Source organism: Teleopsis dalmanni, chromosome 2 (assembly GCF_002237135.1).
Source record: "Teleopsis dalmanni isolate 2A chromosome 2, ASM223713v2, whole genome shotgun sequence".
NCBI lineage: Eukaryota > Metazoa > Arthropoda > Insecta > Diptera > Diopsidae > Teleopsis > Teleopsis dalmanni.
The window spans coordinates 90,137,891-90,156,905 of NC_051847.1; the positions used below are offsets into that span (position 1 = coordinate 90,137,891).

A 19,015-nucleotide genomic window follows, 5' to 3' on the forward strand; every position below is an offset into this window, starting at 1 on the left:
AAAATCAGGACAAAAATCAAGAATTATTTGGCGGTGCACTGATATTGTTAGCAGGTCATTTTAGACAAACATTGATTACTATTCCTCGATCTTCCCTTGCTGACGAAATAAAAGTTAATTTTGAAATATCTAATCCTCATTAATCACATGTTAAATTGCACGTTAAAGGGTTTTTAAGAAAGCGATAAATTTTTAAGTTTAATATCACGTTTTTAAACAAATATTTTCTAGATTTCAACAAAAATTTAAGTAGCTTTTTTAAGGCGAGATTTTCAAATAAATATATTTTGAAATTGGTAACAAAAGGATGGTTATGAATTCATGCAAGCCAAAGTCTTAAATTTCCAGAAAATTTTTGCAGTTATGCAGAGACGCTTTGAACCAATGTTTCAATATGATTGACTACTACGTAAACCCGCCTTGGTTAAGAAAAAGGCTATATTATAATAATTATGTTGCTCCCATCAATATTAAAAATTGAAACACTATTGACAAAAAAACTAATATTAATTAAATTAGTGGATATAGTCACCGATGGAAATGAAAGTGTTAATTTTTCTACTAAGTTCCTGAATTCGTCGGATTTTCATTACTACGGTTTCATGATTCGCTCTGCAACAGAACTTGTTTTATTTAAAAAAGATTTAAGTCTATATATTTAAAAGAATAATATATATAGAATATCATATAAAAGTTGGAGAAATTATTAGAGAACCTCACAAAAATAAAATAAGTTCTAAATGTTAATATTAATAATTAAATAGATATTATATAACTCATATGATATAATATCATTTAAACCATCTATATTTGGAAAGAACAGTATAATTTATACTTGTAAATTAAGAACAAAATATTAAAACGTGCTTTAGATAGCAGTTTGATGCTTCGTTTAACATCTTTAGAATTATATTGTATTACTCAAATTGTATCTCATTTAATAAGAAATAATACTACATGTTGAATATGGTGACATAGAAATCGTTATAGTAACAGTTATTGATCTATTAATATATTAATTGAGTCTCATACCCCCAAAAAAAAAAAAAACAGTTAATAAACAATTATTTTTCATTATTCTTTGTAATATATTGAAATTTTTAATAATGCATTTAACATAAAATATATAAGACTTAAAAGATTGCTGTTTTTAATATCTCTTAGTTCATATTCGGTAGAATCAGGATGGGAAACATAGCCTAATATAATTCCTATAGTAGAAGAATAGTACATATTATTTTGAAGGTAAGATAACAATTTCATATTAGAACTCCTTTATGTTATTTTACCTTAATATCTTAGGAGTGCTATCGTCATCACTAAACAAATTCTTCTTAGAGTTTCGTGAATCAATTTATTTATAATTTTTTTATGAGATTATTTCTAAACAATATGTCTTAATTAATTATAACTGAAAGTTTGTAAATCTATCTACTTAGTTGTTGTTATCATATATATAATTTATAAAATTATTCCTAAGCAAGTATATATATAGACTTTTAAAAATCTTTGTGTTTGATTGAGTTATCAAGAGTTTTGAAGTCTTTATTTTCTACTTTTCCTCTTAGCTTCTAATATGGTTTGGCTTGGCTAATATAATTACGAAAGAATGTGCTATTCGTATAAAGTAGCACACACATGAAAAAAAATAAATTTTGAGAACTGATCTGTGCATAAATGTAATTATTCTTTAAAGTTCTATAGATTGGATATCCGTTAGATATACTAGTTTGCAGGTTCCGTAGTGGATTGCCCTAATATGGTTGATTTGATTATTTATATAGGTAGTATTTTGGTATTTTCTCGTTGGTATTTTCAATTAAATTTATCATACAACATTAATAATGGATTGAACTATTTTTTTTTTAAATAGATATAAGAAAAGTTGCTATAATTAAATACGATCAAGAGTACTATCGCATAAAACAACTACATTTTCTTAAAGTATATTTTTCATCTATTTACTTAATTTATCTTAATAACCCGTTACCTGCTTTTGGTCTTATGCAGCAGTCCTCTCCAGACGCATCTGCTGCGAGTTCGTCTTCTCCAGTCTAATACATTTATTACGGTAAGTACACTCTCAACTTGAACACTCCACCGGAGACACGGTCTGTATCTACAGCTCCTTACTATAACTACCGTTTCAAATATCTTTTTTTTTCTTTGTGACTCACTTTAACAGATGGGCGTGCTACTAAGCACAATCCATTTAAGCCCACAATAATTTTAAGTATTTAGCCACTTCAATATAGTACTTTGTCTATTCTTAAGTGACAGATTGATATTAAAGAAATAAATTATAAAAAAAAAACCTTTTAGCTAGAGCATCATCATCCCATTTAACAACATGACCCAGCTCCCATTGGATCAATGCCGTGTTAAAGCTCATACAGCTCTAGATTCATTTGGTTGTGGTAGTCATCGGCAACTCATACAGGACCAAAGATGTTGTGAAGAACGTTTCTATCGAAGAGGCTATACCTAGAGTGATGACATTTTTATGTTGCCGAAGAGTTTACTTTAGATTATTTAATAATTAATACTTACTAGAAAAATATAGAACATACGTATACAATTTTTTTTATTAATAATTTTTTTTAGTTATATTAAAAGTCCCAGCATTGCTTTATCGTATTTTATTATTTAAATTCATTTTTCCAAAAAGAGCTTCCTTATGATCCATGAATTTGCTTACAAAACATTATATTGACTTTCATACTTTTTCTCAACAAGGTCTTCTCAAATATTTATTGTGCTTAGTATTCCGGCTAAACATTTGTATTGTATCAATAACAAAGCCAAAAAAAATGAAACGACTGCGATGCAAATTACACGACAAAAACGTAATAAACACATCATTTTTGATCAATTGCAGTTGGCATGTGCATGTGTGTTGGGTTTAGCATAAATTCCAATGGAAGTAGTCAGTCAGAAACCCGCACTCACACACTTACACACGCATAAATTCACTAGAATTAACAACGATCGTCAATGAGTACGTAATTGACATGAAACACGTCGTTGCCACACTTTGGCTTTCATCTGTGCATTCATTTGGTATAAAGTTCCGCATCCGTTTTTGGTTTGCAAAGCTTATTTCATTTGCAAAACAGAAAAATGAGAACAAAAAATTTCGCAACTTCGCAAAGCGAAATTCCGCAAACGTACCAACGTACCGACGAACAGACGTACGGACGTAGGAAAGGAAACACAAACAGCGGTGGCGCATAAATAACAATAAAATTTGCAATTGAATTTTTTTACTTAGTTTCATTTTCGGTTTTTTATTGTTGATGTCTTTATTGCACTAAAATTGTTGTTGCGCTATTGCCGTGCTTATTGTTGTCATATTTTAGTGTTTTATGTTCATAGATGCGTCGTTATTGGCTGTTATGATGTAAATACACTGCTGATGACACAACGGTATTTGCATATAAATTGAACTCTTGAAGTGAACAGTAGCAGCGTGCTTGGCTCCGACGATATGCATGCCCCACTACACGTCGCTAAGCTCAGCTCCCAGTCTGGCATAGTTTTAAGCATTTAATATGCGCTGGATGTAGCGTACATAAGTAGGTTGGTTTCGCGGTGCTTGTCGTTATGCACTCACTCCTCGCTGCTCTTTGGCTGCTCTTATTGCGAGAATGAATTTCATTTCGCACAAATTTCAGATATTAATTTCAGTATTTTTTTTTATTTCACTCGATTTTACTTGATAGTTGCAGACTTGTAAGTTTAATTTGTTATTGTTGTCATTTATTGACTACATTTAATATGGAGCTTAACTGCACTTCAATGTCAATTTTGCAATTTATTTTTGCAATTATTTTAAGCAAAAAAATCTATTTAAAATGCAAGCCAAATAAGTTTTTTACACTCATAAATAATATAAATTTCCAACGTTACATGCTGTGACTTTTTTTTTGTTTACTAATTTGAAAAAAAAAACGATTTTATACCCTTCACACAACAAGAGCCCATGTTAAGTTTGACAAAGCATTAGTACCGGAATGAGGGAGAAAATGGAGAGCTTTAAACTTTATATATTAAAAATTTTACTGCTTGATAGGATAAATTGAATTAACCATGTGAATTAGTATTAGAATATGTGTTATATATTTGCACGGCAGTGAGCTATGCAAATGATCCACTAGGACTGAAAGACATAACCTCCAATTTGGCAGAATTTTTATATGATATTCTTTTTTTAAAATGAAAATACCCCTGTTTATTAGAAGATTTATTTTCAAGAAATACTTTTTCAACTAAGATCATTTTGAAAATCATGAATCAGATATAAAATATTATAATTTTTGTTACACCTTTACAAAATGTCTTTAAATTGGTATGAAATGCGGTTTTATACCAAGTAAGGTACAAAAAAAAGTTTTGAACAAACTAAAAAAAAGCTATCGCGAAAATTTTAGTATATTAATAAAATTTTATAATGAATCTAAATCAAAGATAAAAAATTAAAATTTCGATGTGTATTTTGAAAGAAAATTTTTGTTCTAAAGATTTTTTTATTTCTGTTCTGCAGATATTTCTATAAGCTTCCTGAAAGCGTTTGTTGTATTCATAAACTAATTGTTATGATATAGTAAGTTACGAAAACCTTTGCTGAATGGTAGTTAATTCTATTTTTATTACCAAATTTCACATAACCTCTCTGATGCTACATTTAATAGTTAGCATTTATATTTCTTGCAATGCAATCAATACACAAAAAATGACTTCGAAACAATGTACTTTATGAATATTAAGCGTGGGCAATTTGCAAATCTACAATACTCTTTCATCACATTCTGTACTCATATCTACATTTTACAATATTGGACGCATTTTTTCTAGATGAAAATCAAGATTCTTATTAGGACCAAAACATATAATACGGTATATGATGATATCAGAAGATAACTGAAACAAGATGATCCGACATATCATTTGGGTACAAAACGAAATATGAAGGATTAAGAGAAAATCTCTAAACTCCTTAGGAGAATTATTAAGGAAAATAAAAAAAATTAAAAAAACCAGTAAAGTATTGCGTAATAGCTAATTTGTTTATGATATTTTATATAAAGTGAACTTTCTCGGGAATAGTGGTCGAAGATAGAACACACGTCTCATCGCAGTGATATGGTAGCAATATATTGTATATATATAGAGTCGTCACATTTTGATCACATGACCCTATGTACTCTACAAATGAGAACAACTTACGTAGAACAAAAATTTCTACTTGTGGCACGCATGCCATAGATTTACCGTGGTTAACCAATACCAATGGCCAAAGATACTAAATTAATAGGTTTGCTTAGAATTAAAGAATTTTTATCTCTGTACTTATTTTATTTTATAGTATACATTTTATTGAATAAAATTAAAAGACTTACCTTGCCATCAGTATCAGGTGCATGATATCTCACTTCCAAAGAACCGCCTAGAACAGCATACCAGAATCGTCCTTGTTCGCCAGCACGAAAAACTGTACACCAAAAATCAAAAAAATTAAATTGCTCATTTGTATCTTGACCAATCAACAAAATATGGAACATCTTTCGAAAATATTTCAAAATTATTTAAGCGTAATTTTAGGCAAATAGCCAAAGGTGTTTACAATATAAACAAGTCCGTCTGCCAAAACTGCACAAAACTCAAACAAACGTAAACATTGCGAGAGCGAATAAAGCTTATATTGAAACAAATTTATAATTTTGGCAAATGAATTTAAATTTTGTTTTTTTTTGTATTTAGTTTTGGCTTCCATTAGAAGTGCACTTACGTGTGACGCCCTTCTCCAAGTCTTCGTAAAACCCACACATAGCCAATTGCTGCAGCGCTGAGCCAGGCAGGCGACAGAGTGGCTCCACGCGTCGTAATCGACAGGATATTAATTCAGCATCGCGCAAATTACGGTCACAAGGTCTGCAAGAAATTGAACATAAAAACTATCTTTTATCAAAATATATAAGAAATTTTCGAGTTTCAGACATGGAACTTATGTAATTGCAGAAGCAAGTGCACAACTGAAATATCTGGTACTTAATTGAAACAATGTAGTTCAAGTCGAAGGCGAACGGAATCTGTCTTTAATTGCATAAGTTACTCCACTTTATTGCACAAAAAGTTATCGCTGCAATTTTGGATTTAGTGTGGAATTAGTGTGAAATTAAGGAGAAAGTTTTGAAATTTATGACATTTACAATTTCGCTTTTTGAAACTCATTTGTCCAAGAAAAACTGCACATTATCGTTTATTAGTATTTTCATAACAAAAAGTTGTTGACTTTAATTGTTCAAATAAATATTTTTCCTTTAGAATTTGTGAGCAATTTTCTTGAGTAAGATTTCTTTTTTTTCAAATCAATAAAGAATATATTCACTTTTTATTGTTACGAAACACAACAATGTGGTTATTTGTCTTAAAACCACAAAATTCTAAATATTTTTTTATTAAGAATTCTACAAAAGAAGTGTCCGGTAAAAAATAAAAGTAAAAACTCCTATTAAATTTTCTCATCAAAAACTATAAAAGCGTAAGTGAAAAAAATATCCATTAGCGAATGAATATAACAAATCTTTCAAGGTTCTATGAAGTACGAAAAAAAATAAGAAGGAAATGCAGTGAAAGAGGACTTCATATTGAAGGAAATAAACGTAAAAAATAAATATTAAGAAATACCTTGGCATTAGACAAGTATGTGATCTGGTTTCTCTCTAAAGTATTCAAGAGAAGCATTGGCAAAAGTATTAAAGTAAACGATGACTTTGATTAGCACTGGGGATAACTCTTGTGTAGTTAAAGGACGACGTCTTAAAAGTACAAACTTAAAAAAATATATATTTAGAAATACTTTAGTATTAGGCAGGGATCTAGTTTCGTTTCTCTCTAAACTATTTATCAGTAGCATTGATAAAAGTATTAAAATAAACGATGAGTATGACTTTAATTGGCACTGGGGATAACTCCAGTGTAGTTAAAGGACGACGTCTAGGAGTACAAAACTGAATACTCTTGTAAGAACAGTCAACGTGAACAGAAGTGAAATATGAATATTAAAAATAATTGGTTTCTAGTGACCTGAACTATTTTTTTTTTACCTCTATTTCATTTAAGCAATTTGTTTTCAAAAAATTGCAAGACAATTAGTAAAGATTAGGCATAAAAAGGAGTTACCTAATCTTATATTCAAGTTTTTTAATCTGATCGGTAGTCAGATAGATAGATTGACAGGCAGACAAATATAATGAAATAGAAACCGACATACCGACGAACATGACTTATTTAATTGAGATGATAAAATGTGTCTGTAAGTGCTTTCTTAAAATTTAAGTAACCCAGCATGAATAACGAACTTATTCACTGACATTTCGCGGATCTTTCAATAATATAATTTTAAAATTATTTACTTATATAAATATATAATTTTTTAACTAAAAAGTTTTTGTTAAAAAAGTATCCCAAATTTCTTATACTTTGTATACTTGGAATATCCAAGTTAATTTAATTCTTGAAAATGTTTGCATGTTCCTTTACAACTTTCTAGCCAACCTTAAATCTGTTAAAACAAAAATTTAGACAAGTTTGTAGTCTGTTCCCTTGCATTTTGAGATTTAACATTTTTTTCATCTCATTTGACGGTAGGATATGCTTTATATAAGTACTGTACATAGGTTCCCCTTTAATATTTGAAAAATGTCATTTATCTCAAAATCGATAAAATTTTTTTCTCGCCTTTTTCTTCGTATGTCGTTACCTCATTATCTTACGACCATTTACGTTGAAAAAATTTTCCTTTAATTACATGCCGTCTCCTTTCATCGTCATTTAAAGCGAAGTATCTATTGGTTTTTTAGACAGAATTGCAGAAATTCAATCGTTAGAACTCATGAGCACTGAGGAATTTGTGCGTTTTTGTTGAAAAAAAAAGTAGTAGAAAGCTGGCTTAAAAAAAAGATAATGAGAAAACTTTTTCACCGAAAATAGCCACAAGATATTAAGGTATTGGTATATGAAAAGTAAGCAAAAAAATATGCCAACACTTTCAAAAAAAATGTTCTGCAAAAATCATCCATTTTCCAAAAAATTTAGTTATGTATCACCATTACTGTATAACTCAATAAAGCATAAAAGTATATTATAATAGTTTTTTAACTTAAAGTCGTTTCGAATATGCTATTCTACAGAACTTTGAATCTCCATCAATGTTAAAAAATGACCCCTATCCACGACTTTTTTAATTTCTCAGACCTAAGAATTATCTTTTGGGGTTTAAGTTTATTAAATTAGGTTATACCGGCAATTTCTAGGGAATTCAATGAAGTCTATTGGCCAATTGTGTTATCGTGTAGTGACACAAACAGGGTTTAAAACCACTAGTACCTTTGGCGAAACGTAAAATGCTATTTAGTGGGAGATCTAGTGATTGTTCAAGATCCTCAAGGAAGGGGTTCCGTAAAATGTTTAATCATCTTCGTGCATGAGCTGGGCAAAAACAGAGTAGATGAAAGGCACTTTTATCGTCCTCTCCACAGCTGGTGAGGACATGGTATGGTTTCCTAATCTACAATAACTTGTAAAAAAACCTACCAAAAGACTGATATCTGAGATCTGTGGGCCATCTCTATGGGAGTATTTAATTTATTTTAGGTGGAAAATGGCCAAATTGCATACAGATGCCTACCCATCGTTGACTTTTTAATTTTAAGTGAATTTGTTAAAACTTTCACAACAAATCAACAAAACTCCAGAAAAATGTGCGAACATAAAAGTCAAGTACGGCTTTGGGTCAGTTGGTTCAGGATCAGCGTTGACTCCGAGCTTCAAATTTGGCAGGACACGAATTCTATTCTTGGTACCTGCAGTCTCAAAAACAAAAAATTATTTAGGAATAATTAAATACAAGAAATATTTCCAAGTTCAATTTATTAAAATAATATAAAATTAATTTTTGTTGTTGTAGTTCACTACTGTTCTAAACAACCTCTTTAACTTTAACTTAACTTAAAGTTTGTTAATACGAAATATTCTGCATTGTATAAAATCTATTGGAATTATTTAAAAAAGAAACCTTTAATAAAAATTAATCATTAATTAATCTAATTAAGTGCTTATTAAGTATACCGTCTTATATTCGCATCTAATTCAAGCGCCTTGTTATCTTTAAAGCTTTATACGAGAATTAAATTTTTATCAGTTTTCATAAACGGAAAGCAAAATTTTTAAAAGATGAGATTTATTGCAGCTGCTTTCAGTTTAAAAAATATTTAAAATAATTTGAATTTTATAAAGTAATAACATTTATTCAATGTTAATTATGTTTGAGTGATTCTATTTTCCAGTTAGTTAAGCCGTAAGTCAATTAATTTTCCTCATTTCAGTACTTGCTTTTCATTAAGATTGCACAGTTGGCATCGTTATTGGCATGTGCGTTACTGCTCAGCTCAATAGTCGCGTTTTATTTTGCAAGGATAAATACACATTTATATTTATATCTTCATTTATGTATACAAAAATAAGTATAAATTTGTGAGACAAAATGTCCTTAATTAAGAACATTTTCATTATAATTAATAGAGTAATTACATTCATTAAACAAGTTAATTGCTGCTGTCCTGCTGTTTTCTTTATAAAAGTTAATCAAAATATAAAAAGTGCTCACCAATATTTTATGAACTCAGCACTTTAATAATATAAATAAAAATATTTTTATATTAAAATTAAAGAAAATGAAGAAAATTCTTGCCTTTATGGTTTAAAAGAATATGGAAACCCCGCAAAGATAAATCAGAAAGTTTTGAATTAAGGAATTTGTAGATCGTATAAAATGGCTGTAAATAATAACTTTCACAGAATGGCAGAATATTCGGAGGATTTAAGCCATGACTTTAAAGTACTGCTTAATAAAAAATTAAAACAAGTATTTTTCTATTAAGCAGAAAAGGAAAAAATTGCAGCCATAAATTCTGTTAAGAAAAAAATAACAAAAAAAACCGAAGTTGTTGAAAAAAAGATATTAAAAAATATAACTTGAAGGATAAAATCAACACATAAAAAATAGCTTGATTATGCTGGATCAAAAGGTTTCCAGAAAGGTAAAGTAAGGTAAACACAGAGTTATAAATATCAACAATAAAAAATAATGTGCCAGCTTCTCTGTTATGATATTTGGTTTGTTCTGCTAGATAAATTTATATTAAATAAAAATATTCCCATTAAAATTTCACTGAGAAAAATACAAAAATCGGAAAAAATATCATATGTTTGAAAATTTATGACGGCATTTAATCATATTGCTATAAGGGAAGCTATGTTATAGCTTGTCTGCAACTCGACAATATATTAAATAGGAATATATACATACTATCAGACAAGTATGTCAAACTGTCTTGAGTTCCTTGAGTTCATTCCAATTGAGTCCAGTTCAGTTTTTGATTGTTACACATCTTTAAATAAAATGTTTACGCAGTTTAATATTCCTTTACTATGTGTACCCGGTCATTCAGTAATTTTTGGCAACTGTAAGGTAGACGAGCTAGTCAGACGGGGTGCTTCAATTAATCACTCAGCCCTACTAAAAAATCTGGGCATATCGTTGATATCATGTAAACATTTGTTGAAGTCTTTCCGCGCTAAGTAATTTAATAATTTATGGACTTAATGATATGTAGGTATCTTTATGTCTCGTGAAGACATTAGTCTTATGGTAAGTTTCTTGCTAGATTACAATTGATTAGTGAACCATGTTAGAAGATTGAATCTCTCGTTTAATCATTTCTGTTGAAGAGATCGATAAAAGTGCCTCACATTTGCTTTGTTATTGCCTAGCGCATACGCGACGCCGATTAACTATTGTGGAAGTTTCTTTTTTTGAGCAATTATATGACTTCCCTCTAAAGAATATTTTAAGCTTTGCAAAAGGTTCACAGTAAGAGGATGGGCAATGTGGATTATTAGGGTCGCCGGTATAACCTAACCATAACCGACCTAATGACTTGTAATTCAAAAGCTTCATATGTTCAATATATAAAGAATATAGAAAGAGAGAAAGCGAAAGTGATTAAAAGACACAGGAATTAAGAGAAAGAGAATCAGGTATCGAAAGAGAAATATAAAAGTACATATAGAAACATTTACATATATATAAAGGATATATAAAGGATATAAGGATATAGAGAAAGAGACAGAAAAAAGGAGCCAAAGCGAGAGAGAGAAAGATAGCGAATGAGAGAGCAGAAACGAAGGCTACCACTTTATGGATTATTAAAAAAATAAAAGTTTCATTTTAATTAAATTTCTATAAATCTTTAAATTAATAAAGTTGGACGTTCGCAATTAGTTTTTAAGAATTTTTAAACAAATCCCAACACATGCAAACAGGAGAATTTAGTTTTCCTCTGCCTCTGCACATATACTAATTTCAAATTAAATATGAAAATTCGCTGCAAATACTGAAAACCCAGAACTCCTAGCAACTGCTTTAGGGGAAGTGGGCTTGTTGGTGGTTGAGCGGAAATAATGCAAAACTTAATAATAACGTTGTGATAAGTTGGCACACAGGATTAGAACGCTAATTGCTTACCTATTCCGAACACAAATGTGGAAGCATTACTGTCGGGTATCCATAATGGAGAAAAGCAACTTGTGTCCAAGGGGAATAGGAGTGCAAATGGTATTTCATTTCAGCGGAATTCAAATTTCATATGCAAGGATGCGGACTTTCATAGCATTGCTGTTGTTCTTTCTAATTGTTATTCCTGTGGTTGGAATTTTTGAGTTTTGGTTTTAGTTTAGCCAAGTTGTTACCAAAGCTAAGAAATTAACTTTTGCAGGAACAAAAACAGGGATATTGCCAACAACCAAACAAATGTCGACAAAAATAAACTTGACAATAAGAAACTTTTTGCTGTTTACACTACGATTTTCGAGGCGAAGGCAACCAGTAACGCGCAAAAATGAAATATTTTGCATGAAATTTAAAATTTTAATGGAATAAATTTCCAAATACTAACCGTTGTCATTTATGCAAATGTCCGAATGGAGTTGTTATATATTTTTGGTTGATTTCAAAAAAAGAAAAAAGAATTAATGTTGAATATTTTCAAAAGAGAGAAAGAAAATTTTTTATTTAAATAAGGTCAAAGAAAAAAAATTTTAAAATTAAAAAAGTTCCTTATTAAGGTGTTTATAAATTTTTATCTAAATAAGCAAGAGGAGTGAGTATATTTTGGTTATAATCTTATTTTTTGATTAAATATATTTTCAAAATAACTGTCTGAATAAATTCCATTTAATGTATACAATAATGCAATAATGTATACAATATAAAACTGTGTAAAATAAAATAAGTAAAGCTTATATCACGAACCTCACTTAGATCAATGGGTTAAATTTCATTGGAGTGAATGTTAGGTGGTTTATTAAGAACAGCTCAACTTTATCAGATTACTTAAAGAAAAGGTGCGGTTATTACTTCAAGCTAAGGAATATTAATTAATAACTGGACGGTCAGCTCTTTTTAGGCGGGAAGTAATGGATAGAAGTGCGAGATTCCTAGCTGACGGGTTAACATGCAGGCCAAGACTTTTATTGTATTTTTTTCTGAGATTTAACTAAAGAAATTTCTAGTTCTCGGTGGATACTTTCATTTCTAATATACCATGGGCACCAGTGATTGTTCTCAGTATTTTTGACTGAGCTGTTTGGATAATTTCAATATTTAAAGTACTAGCATTACCAAATAGCTGGATACCATGGATACCATATTGGTTTTATAATGTTGTAAATATAAAACTATTTATTTCATTGCAGAAAAATGAGTCGTTCGTATGAAATTATTAAGAATAATTATTAAGTATGATTAAAGTAGTCTAAAAAATTACATAAAATTAATTAAATAATTTAGTTTTAAGTTACTACCACGCTTTTAGTGGCATTTATCGTATAGCCCCTTTTGTCTTTATTTATGAGAGTAATATTAGCCGAGTGCTCCAATCTATTTTTAATATTAAAAAATCTTTAACGGTTTAAAGTCTAAATGTGTTCTTATCAGTTAGATTCAGTTATTAGCACAAGACAGTTTCTAAGTCATACTGATCTGTTCCTCTGCATACTCAGAATCCTGATACTGTATTGTTTAGTAGGTATTTCCTTGAAAGTGGTGAAGCCAGAATTTTTTCAAAGGAGGATATATTACAAAATGTTTGTTTGTCAATGTTTCTATGTTGGTTAGCTATTGGGAATTTTCTTCGTACTTCGAGAGAGTAAAGTCGTATTGGTGATTAAGCTGTTGCATCTGAAAATAATGTATGCAGCATCGTCATTTTCTGCAAATTTATACATACATTTCGGATCGTTTGTTTTAAGGATTTGAAAAAGATACACTAGTAATATGCGAAAATTATATTTTATAATAGTAAGCATATAAATAAATTGGAATTCCTATATACTTCTCCAACTTGTATTGAAAGAACAAAAGTTTTCCAATACTATATAGCATCTTACTCTATATACAATATTAACTATTTTAAAGTTTGTACAAGAAGTCCCGTCATGCCTTCATATATTACTTAATTCATATAGAGCCCAACCCCAATTTCTCATTTAAGTTGACCTAACTATTAATTGTTTAGTAGTAAGAAAGAAAAATTATTGTGTCCATATTTTTAGATATTAAAGGTTATACGCTACTATAATATCTATAAATTAGTTTAACAGTAAATAGCCATAAAAAAGAAAGGCATCTTAAAATAATCGTACTAGCTTCAGCTTTTATTTGATATATATTATTAACAGTAATTTTTTTTCAGAGTACCAAACAATACCCGCAACTTATGAAAGAAAACATTTGAAGCAACAACAAACCTCTTAAAATCTTCAGAGTTAGGTTTTACGTCTTAATTTTAAGTGCAGCCAAATTCAAAGATCACTCTATTATGAATGTCTACTGGAACTATGTTGTAAAATTCCAGTCATCCGTTAAAATTATATGAGCACAAATAATAAACAAATTGCAATATATTAAAGCAATAAGAGAAAAAATGCTTACCATTCCTTTTTATTATTTATTTTGTTTTCTTTTATTTAAATTAATTAATGTTTAGTGTTTGGAATTTTTATGTATCATATTATACACAACACAATAAAAACATATGTCAAAAAAGTATTTAACATTTTTTAAAAGTGATGCCAATTTTTTTCAACCAGACTTAATGCTGTTTTTTTACAACTCTGAAGGAAAAAATTATATGCAATAACTTCACAAATAAATGTTTTGTGGGTATATAAAACGTGATGTTAGGAGAAAAATCAAAGTAACAGTTTTTGGGAAATAAAGGAAAAACGGTACACAAGAAGAAGAAATCATTATACTTTTTGAATTCCTGGGAAAACCCTAGGTCTCATCTTTGAAAATTTTTGTTTGTAAGCTAATGTAATCGAAGTGTATGTATATTTCATACATTTAAATTATTTAGTATGTTTTATTTATTATTCTACTTCGTATTAAAAGAAATTCCTTATACTCATATTCTCTAACAACAAAATCGGGAAATATTTCGGTACCTTGAACTGTATTCGTTCCGCTCACTTCACAACTGCCTTTATTTTTTCAATATACATTCTTTTTTATTTTTGATACAGGATATTAGGAGTATTTTTAGAGCACAAAGTTTTGTATAATTTATGAGTGTTTATAAGCAGTCAAGGATACAACAATTTCATTGTTAGATATTACTCTTAACGTATTTCATGTAAAGTTTAGGAAAACTGCTACTAACTTTCGATGGCAGCACATTGGTTAACAGCTTTCGAAATGTGTTTAAATAATGCTTAATTATTCTAACAGGAAGTTCAATATTGTGGAAAACTTTAAACATTTTAGAGTTGCGAAATTTGAGTGATTAAAAATGTTGATACTCGGTACCACAAAGACCTGCTATCAATGAAATATTAAGTCAAATTTACTCACTTTTCGAAAGTATCTTTGTAAAGTAATATTGTGCTTGAAAGACTTGAGATACTATTTTATTTTACCATTAACGGATAGGATGACAATGTCAATAAAATTATAACGAATCTATAAATTTGAAGTACTGAAAAAATATATATATATATAAATATATATATTTATTGTGTTTTCTGAGAAGAAGCGTTGACCATCTGAGTGATTGTAAGGCTCACTTATGAAATAGATTAATCCACATTGTCTGATGTCCTGTTTAATACATAATAATCACTTTACAATATATTATATATCAATTAAAATTGTATTTTTAATACTTTGAGTTTTAAAATATGAAAATATTTAAAAAAACTGTACTACGCAATATTTTCCATTTTAATATTTTATATTTTAATTAAAGCAATAATTCATAAAGCTTTTATGGCTGCAAAAAAAAAAGAAAAAGACAAAGGATGCTGACAGAAACAATACAAAAGTCTCTAATTTTGTTAAAAATTTAACAAATTTGTTTTGGAAAATCTTAATTTTTTGTGTAAAGTTATCTGAGCTAAATAAATGTAGACAAATTAATTTACCGAAGCAAAATAAAAGCAAAACCATAATAAAGATATAAAAATATTGCTTAATACAGAAAATGGCTAGCATTAAGCTGAGTAACATCGTCGGTGAAGTGAAATTGTAGTACAAAAAAGTGAACATTACATTTTGTTTGCTCAGGACCGTGCGTTTGTCGAGCATAAATTAAAAGAACAACAATTTACATTTATGAGTCCGCCTGAGTGTGCTGGCAAGGATGTGCACATTTGTAAATGTATTTGTGGATTAAAAGCACATGTGTATATAAAAATGGGCAAAGCCCTTACGGTATAATGCCTTCTGCACTTAAATAATAAACTTGCAGCTGGAAGACAGCAGTGGGATGGGAGGGGTTAGGTGGATACATTAGTCCTACGGCAAGCTGACAAGAATGTTTGTAAATTTCGCTTACATAAAGCAACGCAAATTTGAGCCCTAGATACAATTTATGTAGAAAACTCCAGGATATGGTTGATTTAACCAATTCCAATTTCTAAAGGGGTTCTGCATCCATCATGCTGAGCTTAGAGCCAAATACACAGCTAAGCCGGAGGAAGTATGTACTCATGTCGGAATGTCATAAAATATAAATGAATGCATTAGTAAAAGTCTTAGGCAGTCATCTTGCTGTGAGATCCATAAAGTCGCCTCACTAATGTGCATTAATGGCTCCGAATGTGTGTATGAATTCACTATCATCTTGATGAGATGTTATAAAAAAGCCAAGTAGAAGTGTCTTGCAGCGCGAATTCGAAGTATTTTCAGTGTCCAAAAGCATGTTTACTTTATTGGCATTTTATAGTTCCTACGCAGAATAGAAAATAAATAAAAATATTTTGTATTGTACACACACTAGCATTCATTAATAATAAAAAGGAACCTGTACATTTCGAACGTAATCTGTTACTGTACCATTATGTGTCGCGTTTAACAGTCACGACTTTAAATTATTTGCTATACAAAATGTGAGCTTTCTCCACTGACGTCTGCTTTCTCTGCCTAACGTTACGGTTTTGTGCACACCATTTGGGGAATCATTTTTCATGGTACCACCCAAAGGCAATAAACCGTTGGGTCTACTGTCCTCACTCTACAGCGCATACTTATAGACTTGACCTTTTTACGTCGACCACTTCATCCTTGGTTCCAGTTTGCCAAACCGCTACAAACTGAAGTTAATTCAATATGTTAAGCATACTTGCTAGACACTTATGGTTCGTTAGGCGTTTTTCTATTTTACTGGCATGAGTTTAAATTTAAGAAGTCTACTTTGGCAAATCTCTTACCGTTTAAGTGGTAAACTGTTGGCATGTCGGCATGCATAGCAGAGTAGATTTGTACCAATTTGATTGATTGCCATGGCTACATTAAGCTGATAGCTACTTGAGTAAAAAGCATATGCAATAGAATTTTATTAGGCACACTCTACTATTAAGGGTTATTATGTTCGAAATAAATGTGTTTCCGACACACTTAAATGGTTCTTATAACGTCAATTGTGAACATTTTTCAAGCTCCCACTACTCATCATTATTAGCGCAGAATGGCAGTTTTATTTGCGTTTCTCTTTTTCACGGCTCAAATTACAATTTGACCCTTGATTTACATGAGCCTAAAGGTCAATTATACAATTTGTTTGAACCTTGGTCCATTTTCAAGGAACAAAATGAGGAAATATGTATATGTGATGCAGTGAAAAATTTATGGAATTTTGAGAAAAGCAGAAAATCAAAATAACACTTATGGTGAAAATATTATATGACAAAATTATTAGAAATAAACTGAAAATACAATTTAAAATGAATTTGAAGGTTAACCTTAGAAAACATCAATAAAAGACATATTATATTGTCAACGAATTTCAACTTTATTACTTGCTTTATTACTTAATTGAATATAAGTTACATATTTAAATATTTTTAACTTGCTATTAACTTTCTGGTATAAACAATATATATCTAACTTATGTGAGAGAGAGAAAGTGAGAAGCATTCCTTGCTCTCCAAGAAATGAAATAAAATTTTTGGACTTTTCAATATATATCGAGATAAATGGTGTCTAAACCTTTATTCTATTTTTACAGAAATCCAAACACCAAATATCTCAAGAAGCTTAACTTTTATATGAATTTAGTACACTCTATATTTCTTAATTAATTCTTAGATTTAAATGAGATCAGATATTAGATTTGGCTAAGACCAAAAGTTTTTTTTTTATTTTATGATATTTTTTGCGGAAAACCGCAAAAAACTCTACCAAGCGGCACAGAAAGATATTTTAAGGTTCAATAAAGAAAAGATGGTTATTTAAAATTATCTTTCCTTAATAGTGGATAAAATGTAAAATTAACATAATCATTTCACATTAATACTATATGCAATGTCACGTTCAAGAAATATATCAAATTTTGTTGGCAAACTGCCTGGTTAGGTTTAAAAAATTCCTTCCTGTGTAAATCTTAAATTAATATAAATAAAAATTAATATACAATTAATAGAAACAATAATAATAAATAGAAATAATGATAAAAGAAAAATAACTTTTATATTGTTAATTAATAATAAATAATTAGATTCTAAGTAGTTGCTTTTACGTTATTGAAAGATGTTATTTAATCTTTAGGAAGTAGATTTTTTGTAACTGTCGGGTAAACATATCCCAAAACTGCCAATATTATGGCTAGTAATGACATATATTTCCCTAATATTGGTTCTGCTATACCAAATAGTATAGCCTAAATTTTTGGTGCAATATGTGTTGCGCACATATACATAAACTAACATCACTTTAACTCAGATGGACTTAACTTACCCCACTTTGTTAAAAATAAATAAACTATTGCAATGCTGGATCACTACAAAAAATTCCTGTACTAGCTCCTTTTAAATAAACACAAATATATTAGTTTAAAATAAATAAACAAAAATAAAATTAATTATATATTGCTGTCACAAAAAATCTATATTGGACGAAAAAGTCTTGTTTAGGCTATACCATTTAGTATAGTAGATCCAAGATTAGGGAAATATATGTCATTACTAGCCATAATATTGATAGTTTTGGAATATGTCTACCCGACTGTTACAAAAAATCTATTTAATCTATAATAAATATTATAAACCCCATAAATTGAACTTGGAGCTAACTCATGAAATTAAAAAGGTCATCAGAAAGTCAGGAGATAAAAATTTGAAGTCAACTGAGTAAATATTGGAGGGAAACGTCAAGCAAAACGATTTCCTATCCCAGCGAAGGGATTAACAAGTAAAATGCTTTTGTCAAGCTTGGTATACTAGAGGATTCTATCAGATTACTTTATAGGTCACTGTAATCTGCGATAAGTTAAACACTAAAATAAGTCAGACCTCTTCCACACTAAAGTGGTTTGTAAAATGGACATCACACATTGATTGCATATTCTTTGTAAATTTTATAAAGTTGTTAAAAAATATGCACTTTTTATTCTTTATT

At 29.5% G+C, this 19,015-nt stretch overlaps 1 protein-coding gene across 1 annotated transcript in view; it reads right to left on the minus strand.

Annotated features, from left to right (window-relative positions):
* The window catches only part of LOC119678298 (rap guanine nucleotide exchange factor 4), a gene marked incomplete in the record, with an annotated part of 493,194 nt that extends 487,268 nt beyond the window's left edge, over positions 1 to 5,926 (minus strand). Inside the window, 2 exon segments of the mRNA XM_038090056.1 lie at positions 5,400 to 5,491; positions 5,789 to 5,926. Of these exon segments, the coding sequence (XP_037945984.1) occupies positions 5,400 to 5,491; positions 5,789 to 5,828 (132 nt within the window).
* Between the last annotated feature and the right edge of the window lie 13,089 nt (positions 5,927 to 19,015).